We start from the raw sequence: 15647 nt of genomic DNA on the forward strand, positions 1-15647 counted from the left end.
GTTCAATTCTAAATTTGGCTCTCGAATTATTTAACCAAAAACAGACCACAAAAAACGTCGACGAACGTTAGCTACTGTGTGCGGGGCTACATTTTAATTTGGGAACGATCTCCTAATGTGTTGCTGCTGCTTTTCCCCATTCTCTGCGTGTGGATGCGTTTGCCTCTCGATACTGTAATTAATGCACTTATTGACTGGCTCGACCGCGGCCAGTTCCGCTGTGGCTCTCTTTATAATTAATTCAATTAACACCATAACCCGTGGGGTGTTTCAGGTTTGCCGCGGTGGTCCTGCCCCTCGGGAAAGGGACTGTTTTCTTCCGCTAAACGCATATAAATAATAACTTCAACGGGTGACTTCCACCTGTCTGCCGGTGATCCGCCTCGCTTGGGCTGGGAAAAGCGCCGCATTCATAAATTCATCCCACAACACGCCAATCATCACCGTTTGCTCCGGATGGTTGTGAGCGAGGGACTGGTAGAATGGTATGTTGTTTGACCCGCGATTTTGATCAAAGCTCATAATTTTCACCTCGTCGGATCGCGTCTTAGATGAGGATCGGAACGATTCGATCTCTGGAAGTAATTCGACGAGCCGGACGAGTCCCTTTTACGCACGGGCCCATTTCGGGTTTCGGGTGAGTTTCATTTTGTGAATGAAATGTTTCTATATTAACATATCTGGAAACCATGTTCCGGTGTCTTTGGGTGTGTTTGTGCGCCCTTTGCCGCATCCTCAACGTCCGAAACGGTTGTTGTTTTCCTTCGCTCTGGTTGGGGTGTGTTTTGTATTTCGGGAAGCAATTATTATGAAACATTATAAATTAGAATAATTGCCATCAATTATGCCACAGTGGAATCTCCACGCGGACAAACCCTGCAGGTGGTGCTGCGCTGGCGATGGGAAAAAAACGGAAAACGCTTAAGAATTACTTTCCACCGCTCGTGGAAGCACGTGGTTGTGTAAGACCGAACGAAATGGTAGAATAAAAATTGTGAGGCCACTAACTGAAGTGAGGACTGCCACTGAAATGGTTTGAGACGGGTGATGAGAAATATGATCAAGTAGTAAATTGTATGACGTCTATAGAGGGTTGATCGTTTGAAGGAAGAAAAGAGGTTAGAGGGAGGGAGGGGGGGGAGATCTTTCGCATAATCCGATCACGATCGCTCAACACTTCCGCCGATAGGGCAATACTGTTTTAATGGGATTGAAATAATCTATACCGAAAATGAGCGATCAAGTTTTCGAAAAATTTGATGCTGAGCAGACGACGAACCCTCTCAATCGCTTCTTCCCTACACGCTCCCGGGATCGATCGAAAGCAATAGAAAAAGCGTAAAGAAGAAGCACCACAAGAGTGGCACAATTATTGGACAGAGCACCGCACACCAGTTCCGTTGATTTCCGGCGATTTCCGGTCCGTTCCCGGTGTTCTCAACCTTCCTCCCCCCCTCCTCGGAGGAGGGTGGACCGGCACTAATCGATTAATAGGGCGAGTATGATTTAAAGCAGAAAGAAACATGATGTTTTACCCGTTTTTTTTTTCTCGTCTCATATCACATTTTCTCACGTCGGCAAACACCACGTTTCTGTCAGCGCCCAGCGCAAACAATCGCATGGGGTTTGTTTTTTTTTCACTTCCTTCTTCAAATCGCAACGGTGTGAAAGAATGGGTGTGAAGTTGATCAAAATATCGGTTGTTGTTAGATTGATCAATTATTAATTCTTTATGCAAAATTTACTCCACTTACACACGCCTTCTACGTCCACAGCCTCATGCGCATGTAGGGAATGCTTTGTTGAGGTTTTTTTTGGCGAAAAAATCTACACACAAAACGTTTCCTAACACGTTTCTTCCGTTTTCTCACGATCGCTTACCAACCCCCCAAAAAAAAAGGGTTGGTTTTTTTCATTTTTTTTTGCTGTTGAAAATCGTTTTATGGATGTTCACGTGAGTGTTGTACGTGTGTGTTTGTGGCTATTATATGATCGACCGTAATCGAATCGTAATTCTGCTCGGGTGTTTTTCGATAATTTTCTCGAACGCATGCTGCGCCGCATACACCATACACTCCATCATCCCCTATTTATGATGTTTTGCCTTAAGGTTTTTTTTACACTTCTTCTGGAAGGGGTGGCGAGGTTGATGGAAGGGGGGCGCCTTCATTAGATCGCCGTACCTTCGTTTGATGTGACGGTAATTTGTTTATTGGAATACAAAATCGACTGATAAAGTCAAGTTCGATTGTGACACATTCACCACGTAAGCCGCAAACGCTGATAACACGTAACGTTGACGATGATGAATAAACCTGTTCTGCTTACACGACGTGCCTCGTTCGATGCTTATCACCGATGACGGTACGATCGGTTGCAAGAAGCTAGCATGGGCCAGTATTACCAGGAAAACGTGGAACCTCCCGTGTGTCAGTTTCGGCACCGTACAACCGCTGTAGTTATCATGTTCTTTTACCCAATCGTTTGAAACTTAGAAAGCGCAATGAAACAAGCGGAACAATTAAGGAACATCAAGATCGTACCGGTACGATAAAGGACGAAGCTTACCCAATGTTTGCCCACGACGAAACGTCCTTTCGTGCCATGCTGTATGCTAATCAATCTGAGTGAAGAGCAGGTGCGTGTCGTCGGTTTGTGTGTATTTCTTTCCGTTTTTGGTTAGCTACGAGGACTTACCGCAAGATTAACCGGTCAATAGCCTTACCATCTCGTGGAAGGGACCCAGCGTCACCTGCCACGAATTTATGTTTGTGTTTTTTTTGGTTGGTTCATGATGACTTAGTGACTTGAAGAAACAAATGGGCACCACAAGAGCACCAAGACAGAGCTGCGAGAGATATCATCGCGAATGTCTATAATTGTGATTGATGTAAATATTAACCAAATGAAGATCTCATTATATTTACCGTCCTATGTTCGCTTTCTTCGCAGTGCTAATGAGTAAATTATAAAGACATCAAAGCAGTACCCATTTACCAGCCGACACTAATTGGGCCCTTGTGTCCTGGAAAACGTGTCCTCCACGTGTGTGTGTGTTTCATCCAAAAAAAAGCAACCAGAAAGGTTAATAATAATAATAATGTTGCCGCGAAAACTTGTGTGACAATTATAGTGATAAGTGAGTGTACGAAGGTAATCAATATTGCGTGTGTGTGTGTGTGTGAGTGCATGTTGGTGGTCGATTTTCCGAAAGTTGAGAAGAAAATAAAAAACAACGACAGAGGACGCAACCGATCGCGACATTGAGTCGCGTCCGTGGTGCAGTTCTGATTATGCCGCTTTTGGTTGCTCCGAGAAGTTCGCATGGAGTGGCCCTCGTAGACCACCATCATCATCATCATCAGCTGCATCGTTCCGGTAGCTTCGAGGTGGCGCAGTTGTATCAGCCGGAACCAGAATCGAACAGAATCGTACCCGAACATCAGCTGATTGGTGTAAAAGCCGCAGACAGGGCGGTAGATTTCAGCATGTCAAAGTTCAAAGCATCCTCGCGACATTCGCTTTATCGTCAGTTTTACGGTGGAGATGAATCGCCACCTTACGAGAAGCCGGAAGAAACAGGTAAGCTGGGGTTGGTGTCATAACCTTGGTCCCTTTACCTTAGTTTGCTGTGGTTTTTTCCCACCGGAAACGATCCACGTGCCTATCAAATTCCTTCCAAAGTCTATCAAATAATCGTTTTAAAGTCATTCAACAAACGATCCCCGGGATCGGGACACGGGACCTAAGAAATAGGGATTTGTTTTCTTAAAGACTTCCTGTCTATGTCGGGTGCTGGCAAACCCTTTCGGGGTTCTGTTGGTTTTTTTTTTTGGTAATACAATTCGCCCCGAAAGGGTATTCTTCTTCGCCTTTACGCTTGACGTTTGACGTTTGGCTCGTGTCAGCAACAGCAAAACATCGACAACAATCTGGTGTTGGGCGAGTTGTTGGGTAACTAAGCTGGTGTGGTTGCGTTCTTTTTTTTTTTGGTATGTGACACTCTCCACCTAAGAGAGCGATTATTTCCTAGCAAGCAATAAGGGAAGGAGAAAAAAAGGGATAAACCAGCGCATTAAAGGGTAAGTAAAAGGGAAGTCCTTTCTGAAGCACCGGGTGGACTTGCGTTCGAGATCTCATCTAAGTGTTGGTTTTTTTTATTCTTCTTCTGTTTTTTTTTGCACTTCTTTTCATGCTTTCAAGTGCATAAGGCAGCTCGCACAAGGATGTGAAGCATTGGAACGAGCTGTGAGTTCAAAAAAAGGGGTGCAAAATAGAGGGCGAAAACAACCCTTTGATTTATTTAGCAACCGATGACACCACCGATGGAAGGGTTTTCCAGGCAGTGATTGCGTGTTTCCCGTACAGCGTATCATCGGAATTGAGAAATCGTTTATTATGTTAAGTTACCCCCGGCAATCGAGGCAATAATGTTCTTTACTCTTTTCACCGGGTTTCTCTCTCCAGTCCTAAAAACCCACCCAACTCGCTTGCTCTAGCTTACCGGGAGTTCATTCCACAGGTTTGTTAAGTTGGTGGGTTACACGAAAAAAAAGAGGGGACAATTTTTTTTTTGAATTATTTTTTCTCTTATAAAGAAAAAGGAAACGTTCCTTACAAGATGCTTGTAAAACCTTGAAAGGAATTCAATGTTGAGCGCTGGTCGCTTTTTTTTATTATTATTTGATTTGATGATGTGAAAATTCAAGTCGGAAGTAACTCGGGAGTGAAAACTCGCATACAATTCGTGTAGAAGGGTGCATATATTATCCTGTGCCTGCTTCGGTGGTGATGATTGTTATTTAAATAGCGTGGTATATGGCAAGGATCACGCCCCATACGTGCCTGCATGAGGTTAGCACACTCCATGGGGGATTTAAAGAGAGAAGTGAATGGAAAAGAGCCATCACGGCCTACCGGCCGTGGGAAATATTTCAACAAGTGTGGTTGTGTGTGGTGTTTTTTTTATCCTTTTTGGGGGGCGGCGAAGGACATGATTCGTTACGGTAGGCTTGTTTTGTCCAATGCGACATTGCGCAATTTGTAACATTCTGATTTATTAAACTTTATTGCGCTTTTCCCGAGTCTAAATGAGTAATAAATTTTACATTCCACTCGTTTCAGTTTTGCACGTGTGTGTTTTTTAACGGGGGGTGGAACGAAAAAAAGGGGAGGAAGGGTGGGGGTTCCCGTATGGAATTCCCGGTGCAGAATGATGGACAACAACTGCTACACGGCTGACAGGTGACGAGGGTAGTTAAAGACGACTCTTGTTTGGCAGTGACCACTTGTTTTTGGGGGTCCCCCCCATAAAGATTCACCAACCGAAAATTGATTATATCTCCGTTGGGCAGGGAAAATGTTTTCCACGTACCACTCGGAATGGGGTTGTAAAAACCCACACGGTAACCAATTAGCCTGCGGTTGTGGTTGTACGGCCTGCAGCCACGATCACCATTTCGAGTTAGTTAGCGAGCATCACCGGTAGTGTCAGATTTTGATTCGAATCTAAACCGTTTAAAATTCATACAGCTCAACCCCCACCCGGGTACGGGTTGCCTATCAGGGTGCGAGCATCAGGGACGAGCATCATTCACGCTGTGCTGCACTCGCTTAACATATCATTTGCATGCCTCTGCAAACAGCCTTTTGCTGCTTGCCATCGGAGCTTGATCGTCTTACAGTGGGCGCAATTAAAATATCGTTATGACAGTGAAGAGAGGGAACAAAAAAGCAACAAATACACACGCTTTCGAAGTCGGGGTCAGACTGTTTTACTGCTTCGTTCCACAGGGTTCGTGTTCTAGAACGTGTCTAAATGGAAAGCTTTCTCTCTCTCACACACCCTGCTGCAAGGCTTGCTGTTATTAGCTGCGTCTTCTTAAACAAACATAACACTTTCTCGGCTCGGCAGCACGCTTGGGCAAACGATCTTGAGGTAAAGGACTGCGTGAGCTATCGTAACATTGGAAAGAGGAAAAAGAAAGCCCCTCTTCCCTCACCCCCCCCCCCCCCCCCCCAACCCTTCCCCATCACAAGTGAAGAGAGCCCTTTTTGCTAAATGACGCGAAAGCGCCGCCGAGCAAAAATAACGATAATTAACTCACATTACATTCGGGAAAATGAGAAGCTCACCGGTGAAGGAAGGGACGGTTAATTTAAATACCCACAGCCCGACGTCCCTTACTCCCTTCAGCCGGGGGTTTTTTTGTCTGATTCGCATCAAAGTGCAACCCAAAGTGTTGCCGCAAACGGTGTCGGTTTAGTCTCAGGTCGATGCAATCCGCAATGCACCATGGCTAGTTAAACATGCATAACTGTGCAACCCTGCAAACCCAGGGCAGGTTGGATAAAACATACGCCCCGTTTGTTTGGGGGGTTGGGGCAAAAAAAGGAGGAAAGGGCGAAGAGGAATTGTTGCATACATCCCGCACCCTTTCCTCACACACATGCCTTTCCATTCACACAATGCGGCCACAATGACTTAACAATAAATAAAGTAATGAATAAAAAATAATAAAAATTAATTTAGTCTCTCTACCGCTTCTGGCTGGCTTTGCCAAAGCGTTTCGTTCAGCGGTTAGCGCCTTCGGTCTTGATCGCGTTTTGGTCGCTTAATTCTTTACCCCTGCGTTCTGTCTGCCCTTTCTTGGCCCTTCCCTTCTCCCCTTTTTTCCTTTTCTGGCGGCGCTTCTGAGGGACAGGTTTTTGTCAAGGTGCGACGTGAAGCATCAGGCACGAATATTCGTTCGAAGGAATATTTTTTGTTTGTGTGTATTTTTTTTAACACACACACAGAGCTGCGTATAAATCAAATGATGTGTTTTTCGGTTCGTAGAAGATGGTGGAGAATTATGGTGTAATGAAGATAGTAACATACAATAGAAAAAAAAATCGAGCCCACACAAGACGAACATTTCACGTTGGGGGTGTATCACCGCCCAAAAGGGGGAGGAAATGAGAATACAAAATGTAAAACTTTTTGCGTGTTTGTTTGTGTTTTGTTACATTTCAATTAAATAGTGTTTTTTTTTGTTTATAATATCATTAACAAATTATCTCTGTTTTATTTAAATCTTAATGAAGATTGGATGGTCCTATTTTTTTGTCTTCTTGCTTCCGTACAATAATTCTACCGGAAGGTAATTTAGGGCAAGCTGTCGAAAACGATCATTTCTTGCAACACTTTTGCATGTCATTACGAGCGATCGGTTGACAATAAAAAAACGACAAAGAAAAGAGATAAAAAAGATGTGAACAAGAAAACATATCCGTAATTACTGCTGCTTTCGTTTGGACCCACACGCTGATAATGATCTCGTGCTGTCACATAATTATGTTTTCACCCCCCCCCCCCCCCCCCTTCCCCTCCGCTCATCCTCCCTCGCCCTTGTGTCCGGACCTATCAGCGTGCCGGAACGAACACGGGTAACATTCAAATGAGCAGACAAGGGTTGGAAGGGTCTCACTCCATCTTACCATCAATTATGGCGTGAGGGATTTTCTCGCTGAAAAACGAAAGCAAACGCTAACCGGAAAAACAAAACGGACTTGAGGGAAGTTTCACCCCCCTCCAAAATTATGACCCTGTCCGATCGTAAGAAAATTTCGGTTTCGAGATGTGACAATTGGTGACACTGTTCTGTTCTGTGCTGATGAAATTGAAATGAAATTCAGATGGAACGGATGTAACGAGGCATTCCCGTCCAACAAACCCATTGCACCTTGGGTGGGTGGGTTTTGGAGAGGTTAATAAAAATTCATCGCGGAAGATGTAGACCTTTTGGGACCTTGTGTCTTCGGACATTGTTTCCTCCATATTTCTCTTTTATTCCAAATTCCGGCTTCTAGTGTTTTCCGGCACGGAACGGTGGTTAAAATAATTGCTTGTACTATTTGACAATTTTTATTCCATTTTTCTCACTTCCCCGTCGTTTATCATTGTCGTGTTTCAAAAACACATAAAATTTGTTACCGAAAAAAAATAAAATCGTCGAGCAATCTGCTGCTGGACACATGCAACAGTACACACGGACCGAAAAAATGTGTTCAGAATTTAAGCTTACGCGCGAAACACCACTCAAACCCACCTGATCTACCCGATTCTTCACCGTGGAAGAAATTATTACAAGCCCATAAAACCAGTCCAGCGCCGAAGAGACCGAAAGTCGTAACAATTGCGTTACCACCTCGGGGGTTTGGAAACGGAGGCCTGTCGTGTTTCCGCGTTTGTGGTCGCCTTTTTCGGATGTCGTAACCGCCACGCACGCATCGCAGCCATCCCAAAACTGTCCGGCAAAGACGGCCGAGGGTAAACCCGATCACCGGCGAAGATAAGATCCTCGAGGCACTCGAGTTGGTCGCTCAGGTGTGTCGCATCAGCCCGGGTCGTTAATTTGTCGCCTTCGGATTGTCATACGTCGGAAAATTGCGGGAGAAAATAAAACGCGCTCCGTAAAATCCGTATGTTAATTTGGCGCTAACAACACCGATGTGTTTGTGAGTGATTCAAACAGACGTTAACCAACAAAAATAAAAATGACTGATGATCATTTCCAGTCCGGTGTACGGTGGCGTACGCTGAAGGAAAGAAAAAGAGGAGGAAAAAAACCCCTCACGAGTGGCTTCATTTTAATTTCATTTCCATTTTGCTCCCACTGGTGTGTGATTATTTATTTCCCACCTCGCGTGTGCGGTGGGAACCCGAAAACGGGCAGGTCTCGGAAGAAGGTCTTTATCTCGATCGGTCGCCTTGCGGGAGTTCACTCCCGCGGTAACGTGAAACTTGGTGAGCTTCCGTGAAATTAGAGGTGTAAAATTCCAATAATTGCAGTCTCCAGACGGTTTTTGGTCCATCCGTCCGCTTCATCCGTTTGTCCAACAAAATTAGGCACGTTCGATGTGAGGTTAGTAGCATCATCATCAAGGCATCAGGCCCTGCTCCAATCGCTGTAAATCGCGGCCACGCGGAATTAGCGTATTAATCTTGTTGGGTTGTCCAGGCTGAATGGCGAGATCTCGATCTGTGGCGCTGATCCCAGAGGCGCTTCAATTTCGTTGTCGAAATTCATTTGTACCAACGTTTGTTCCTTCCCAACTGCCCCGTGCACGCTCCCATGCTCCATTCAGGAAATACATTCAGAGCCATCGTTTGAGTTGAATATTCAAATTTTAAATTTGATTCGAGTCATCATCATCACCATTTATCTCCGATGAGACTTGTTTTGGGAGGTGATGAAGTTGGGTGTGCGATGCGGTGGTGTGATAGAATCCATTGAAGACATCCGAATGTCTCGGCCAAAACGCGAGGAAATTGCTTCTGTTTGTGTTCTCACGCAGGGACAGGGAGTGTTCGGTTTGTCGAGATTGGTCTGCTTTACGGTGTCTTCTGGGAGATGGTTCGGTGTGGAAACATGATCTGGATACAGACTTCGGATAGGTGTCTGAGGCTCAGTGCAAAGAGGATAGTAATAATTTCTGGACGACTTTTCCCAACTCCACTGGGCCGGACTTCAAACTCGGGACAAGCTTTTTGGGTAGTTTCGTTTTAATATTTGAATATGCTCCCGATGACGGGCGGAAGACGCGGAACGAGATCGACCGAACGGTGATCAGCCGCTCGGATGGCATCGGAATGGCAACGTGCAAAGCATCCCTGGTACAAGACGGCATTGATGACGAGATTTTTGTGCGCTGTGCGCGCGGTTGTTACCGCCGTATTGTTGACGATAATTACGATAATTTGGTACTTCCTGCAGTATGCGCCTCGCATTCGCTGCCTCTCGACAGGCAGTACGATAATCTGGGCTTTGGCTGGATGGGATGAATGGGATGGATGGGAAAAACAAATTACTCCAAGTGCTTCTCGCGCTTGTGATTTGATCGAGCGTATGTTATTCTGCATGATCTGGTTGCTTTTATATTTTTTTTCTGCTTTACTTTTTCCCTGCTTCCCTCTGGTTGCGATATTAAATCTGTTCTTTTCCCCATGCTTTCAATTCACAGAACCTGCCGAGCCGGAAGGGCGCGAAAAATCCTTCGGTAAGTAAATATCGTCAAACGTGAAATTAAATCCTCGGCCTACTGATCCCAAAAACCGCAAAATTGAAACGTAAAGGTGAGCGGACGCGCACGCGCGTGATCATCGTAACAATCGCTCGCAAATGATCGAGGAATCGATCGAAAAAAGTAATTATAAAATGAAAGGAAAACGAAAGATTTGAAAGCACGATAAGGCGGGAAACCTTACCCCGTTGGCACGACAACACGACACACAATTACACCGTGGTACATCCTCGTTCGTGGGAGGATGTCGAGCTCGGGGTTTTGTTTTTTGGTGGGAAAATCGTTGTCGTCTATATCAACCGCATGAAAAAAGAAGAAAAAAATACGTAAACCCCAAAAAATCGAGGTCATATGTTACCCATCGGGAGAGCAGTGATTATGTTAAGCAATATACCAAGCCGCTTTATCGCGAATAATGCGATAATGTTTTCGGGGTCGAGGAAAAATAATCTGCATACAGCGTCGCGCCATCACACGAGATCGAATTCGAAGAGTCTCATGGTTTTTTTTTGGGGGGGAGATGTGAGTTTTGCTTTGGAACACGAGATGGGCGACAACACGATTTCGCGTGTGAAAAGCGTTCAGCGGGTTATTGTTTTGCAGCAAAAGGGGTATAATTTTTCTACATCCCCAGTCAAACCAGGGGATGTAACCAGCTTAACCATGGTCGCTATACACCAATAATGCACTCGTCGCTGCACGTAAGTTAGTGTGCAGATTTGCTTCTTTTTTTGTTCGTCCAGCAAACCCCAACCGAGAATGGAGCGATAAAGAGAATGAGTGAATATTATTTTTAATCACAACATCGCGATCGATTGTTTCGCGCAGGCGGCAATAGCGAGCAACAAGGGGACAGGGAAAGGGTTTGGAGTTGGGAACGCAACCCAGGACACTGTGGTATCCTTTCCTCCAAATTTTATCCACCCTACACCGGGTTTTACGTTGCATTACTGTGAGTTGTTCAATTTTTTGTCTCTTATTACTGTTCCCCAGTGTATCAGAACCGTAATATCCACGGTTAATAAAATGTGAGGATCGCGCGAGACGTTTTTTTTCTCTTTATTCTCGTTCTTTAGGCCGCGCTGCATCCTTTCTCAAACAACCACCGCTCGGTTGCTTGGATAAGGAACTCGTTTTTTTTTGTTAGTGCAATTTAATGGACCGAAGTTAAGGAAGATTTAAATTTAATAATCATGATGCGATCAAGTATTTTCGGGGTTTTTGTTTTAGAAAATCCTTCTAACGACTGTGACGAGTGTCCTTCGTTTCGTGTCGAATAAACACACACACCTTTTCGCTTGATTTTAGGCCGTGTTGCAGCAGTTCAATTTGCCAGTGGATACAAAATTAGCAAGTAAGCGAATATTAAATGTGATTATTATTTGTCCATTTTCTGTTTTGTTCTCCCTTTTTGGTTTCACACACAATAGTAAACGCTCTTGCACTGTTGTTGCAGTCGATTTGCGATGGGAACTAATAAAAATGAAGCCAACGTTCGATGAGGATGCACTTCCCGGGCGCTCGGGAAATGGAGTTACATGAAAAAAAAAAAAAAAAACATGATCGAGTGCTGTTGTGGCTTGTCCAATTGTTATTACTCTGTGTTGATAGTGCTTTAGTGGCGCATGCTTTTTCTTCTTTACTCAGCACAACACAGCGAAATATCACAGTTTAATGAATTCATTTATTATTTAATTTGAAGTTGCAATTTGTAATAATCTGCAACAAAAGCGCACACGTCGGTGCCTGTGTGTTTTGCCGCTGCATCGGCAATTTCTCTGATCGCATCAAAAAGGGGGGGGGCTCTAAAAATCATCCTGTTTTTTTTTTAAGTTAAAATCATCTACAAATTTCGCGCAAGTGTTTTGACAAATGGATGTTTACTGCCAGCCGGTGATCGCCGGTAACCGATGCAATCGGGCAGTTAAAAAAATCATTTAATTTAAATTATGATTTATGCCATTGCCGACCGTAGTTCGGTCTGGTTTTGATTCGAAGCTTAATTTCACGACAAGATTACCCTGAGGTGTGGAGAAGATGGAAGCTATTTTTTCTTCTATAAAAGCGTTCAATTCCTTAAACTTACAAGGCCAAACCAAATCACCGACATCAACAAATTGGTTGGAGGTTGTGTGGGAGATGAGGCGGGAAAGACAGGAACGTTCCCATAAATATTTTGACAGTTGCTTAAAGCAAAGTTTTATGACTCTATCCGTGACGCGGCGTGGCAAGGTGTGCACAAGATCTTCAAGAAAAAAAACAGGTCTCGAGCGGTGTAAAAGGCATCAAGCGCCACCGCCCAATGATGACCGACAAAAGACGACGCCTTGCTCGTTTTATTCGGGGGGTTCGGTTCGGTCCCTTTTTTGGTGAAAGATTCACCTCCCGCAGTAGACACGATAATGATGGGCAGCGTGTTTAATTTGCAGCCGCGATCTGTAAATCAGTGACTTCTTGAATGCCGCCGGTGTGGACGAACCGCGCTAGGACAAGCGGGCGGTCGTTACTTTGTGTTGTAGCTTTCCCTGCTGGTCGAAGGAGTTTCAGTCGAAAAAAGGAAGAAAAAAACGCAAAAAGACGGTCATCTCATTTAGAGGAACCTTTCGTTTAATGGCAAAAAAGGGATGATATGTTTATGCTTTAACCAAACAAATGAATTGCCAATTTAATAAAAAATTAGATTATTAATCTTTGATCCATTCTGCAAAGGAGCAGAATGTTTCTTTTTTGTTTGAATAAAACCGAACGGTCATCGTGCATTGTAATCTGCATGGTTCGTTCACCTCATTATGTACGTTGGACATCTGTTGATTCATGCTTTCTTGGGGGAAGGAGGGAGAAAACATCACCAAGAAGCCACAATTTCTGACCATCAACAAAAGAAACCCATTGATAGGGCGCCTTCCCATTAGCTTCACTGGTTCCCATTTCTAACGCAAAAAAAGCCATTTTTTGACTATGAACTAGTTATGTGCAGCGCAACATTTCATCCCTCGGTGGGAAAGGGTGGGAAGTCTTTAAGGAAATGGGTAAGGTAAAGAAGTGCTTGGTGGCCCCCATATACAACGGTTGGCATGACTGAGAATTGGCTAAATTTTTCCACATCATTTCCGATTTAATTCAATCGACCCGACGGTACCCACACGCACCCATCCCAATCCCTTTTACGAGGGGATGCATACGGGGTTTTTCCCATCGTCGTGAGGTTTTCATTCATCCCCGGTCATCGTCTTTTCTTTTTTTTCACCCCAAAAAGCATATGATGATTTTCAAATTGTGTTTCGGGACACACACAACACACGTTCCCTCGAAAATTGCTGGCGCCTTGCCAACCAGTGTACGATGGCAGGTAGGTTCACACGGAAAACCTCATACACAATCTGGTTCAGAAGAATCCGTATCGCGCTCCCCCCGCCCCCCCATTCCTTACGGTTTACCTCGATATGAATATTTCTCACTTTAATTAAACAGCTTCTTTTATTTTTCGTACGGTGAAGGTGAAACGGTTTTTGTTTACATTTTCGATTAATCGATCGCTCTACATGCAATCGGCGTTTTGTTTGTTTTTTTCTTTTCATCAAGCCGCAAACGAACCGCCCGATTCGGACCGATCGTCATCAACTTTGCCTACATTGTATTGCTCGATCGTCACATCGATCAGTTTTCAATCTGCTCATCATTATCCCTCTTCGTACGACGGCGTTTCATGGTTTGAGGCATTTTATGGCGTCGGAGTAGGAGGAAAAAGTCAGGAATGAAGGAAGGTATAGGGGGTTAATATTGCCAGTATTCATTCATGCATTTTCCTTCACTCATGCCGATGGCTAGCCGTTTCTGTTGAATGGAAGATTTTAATTCAGCAGTAAAGGGTGGTTATTGGCGTAAGAAAATTCTATTGAGACCATGCATAGAGAGGTTTGGCGTCTCGAACAAGCAAGAGAGCGATAGCGGAACGATATTCTAATTTGTACCTTTATTCAAATGACAATTTGTACCACGTCGAAACGACACATTTGACCGCTCGTTTTAATTGTTTTGCATTTTAAGTGTGCATTTCCTGTTTCTCTATTTAACCACAAACTGAAGCAGACGGGGTCTTTATGGGTCAAAAATATGCTGAGTCTTTAAATGAAGAAGAATGATTGAATATTAATTACTTCTGCTACATTTAATTAGACGTCTACAAGTAACAGCATTTAAGAGTAAAATTTACATGAATAAAGAAACATGTCGCACATGACTGTTTTCATCTAAACTAAGCGACACAAACACATCCAGTGAGATAGGTTTGTGGGTTTCTGTTTTTTTTTTGCTCAAGTCTTGTCGGTGTTTTTCTCAATCGATGAAAACTTCACGCATAATCAAGGTAAAATGTGAGAACATTTTAAATTAAGCCGCTTGTGACACATACTTACAACTACACAGCTGATCTAAAGCTCGGTGTAGGTTGTGGAACTAATGCACGAAACTAATCAAAGGCGAGTAGCTAGCGGTCTGTTTTTTCTTATAGTCTATCTCAACACAACCACAATGAGCTGAACAAAACAGTATTAGAACGATTGCATCATCAGCCATGGCGGATAGTTGATTGTGCATCAAAGCATGAAATTATAATAAGCGTGTGTGTTGTCTCCGATTGGAATAGTGTTCTTGTAATTATGCAACAGATGAAACGAAGCAATTTAGATTGGAATTGAAATTTGTTTACTTGTGGTGAAGGTAGTTGCTTAATGCTGCAAAAGGAAGGCCGTTTCGAAAAATATTAGTGTTGTTGCTTAATTAATCTTTTGAGAAATATCATTCACATGAACTTTTGGTGAAGAGTCTGATTAATGAATTCTTAGAAATATATTGAATCTTAAGAATGAAAAAAATTCCAAATTTCTTCAATAATTAAGCGTCAAATCTAACACGTAAAGAGTATTTTAATTCTACATTATCAACTTGTTTGGGGAAGCTTAAACGAACGCCCGGAGGGAACTCATCTTACCATGATGAAACATCTCATTTTTCGATGCACTTTTCCATGTCAGCAATGTACCCCATCGATCGTTCGAGTACGGTACAGTGTAGCGGCGTGTGGTCTTTTCCATCTCATACGTAGCCCCAAGCGACTTGCCATCGTCGCCTTCATCAGCAGCTGCTACACTTTACAGCTTCAGCTCGCACCATCTAAATACTCCTTGGTCCCCTCTGGCCAAGGTAAAGGCTCTTCTCCTTTTTTTTAATCTCTTCCTCCATTGCTCCGTCATGCAATCGCGTTTTGGTGGCGCTCGGACGTTTGCTGCAGCTCGTGCGCCCCATCAGCGTGTGCCATTGCCTGCGGCGGGTGACAACGCTTAACAAACGGCGCAATCAATGCACTTTGCATCCTGCCACCATCTTCGGCAACATTCAATGGCCGGCGAGACATGCACAGAACGCAATCACAATTAGTGCGTGCAGCAGCAACTTGTCACCTCGTTTATGGCAACTAAAAAACGGACACGACCTGGTTGGTTGGAATGTTTTGCGCACAAGGACGCGCATGTGGGAAGCCATCACCAGTCTGATGCCTTTGCATCGTTTGCAGTGTTTTTCTA

The 15647-nt window shown here is 44.0% G+C and overlaps 1 protein-coding gene across 4 annotated transcripts in view; it reads left to right on the plus strand.

Annotated features, from left to right (window-relative positions):
• The window catches only part of LOC125763378 (lateral signaling target protein 2 homolog), a 113870-nt gene that overhangs the window by 22693 nt on the left and 75530 nt on the right, over positions 1 to 15647 (plus strand). For 2 of the 4 annotated variants that reach the window (XM_049426490.1, XM_049426491.1), the window contains exons 2-3: positions 2953 to 3582; positions 10006 to 10041. In XM_049426490.1, the coding sequence (XP_049282447.1) occupies positions 3294 to 3582; positions 10006 to 10041 (325 nt within the window). In that variant the 5' untranslated portion in view covers positions 2953 to 3293. Of the gene's footprint in view, positions 1 to 2952; positions 3583 to 8387; positions 10042 to 15647 lie in introns of those variants that run through there. The other 2 variants (XM_049426492.1, XM_049426489.1) reach the window with 2 other exon arrangements.

This window comes from Anopheles funestus, chromosome 2RL (assembly GCF_943734845.2).
Source record: "Anopheles funestus chromosome 2RL, idAnoFuneDA-416_04, whole genome shotgun sequence".
In the NCBI taxonomy this organism is placed as follows: domain Eukaryota; kingdom Metazoa; phylum Arthropoda; class Insecta; order Diptera; family Culicidae; genus Anopheles; species Anopheles funestus.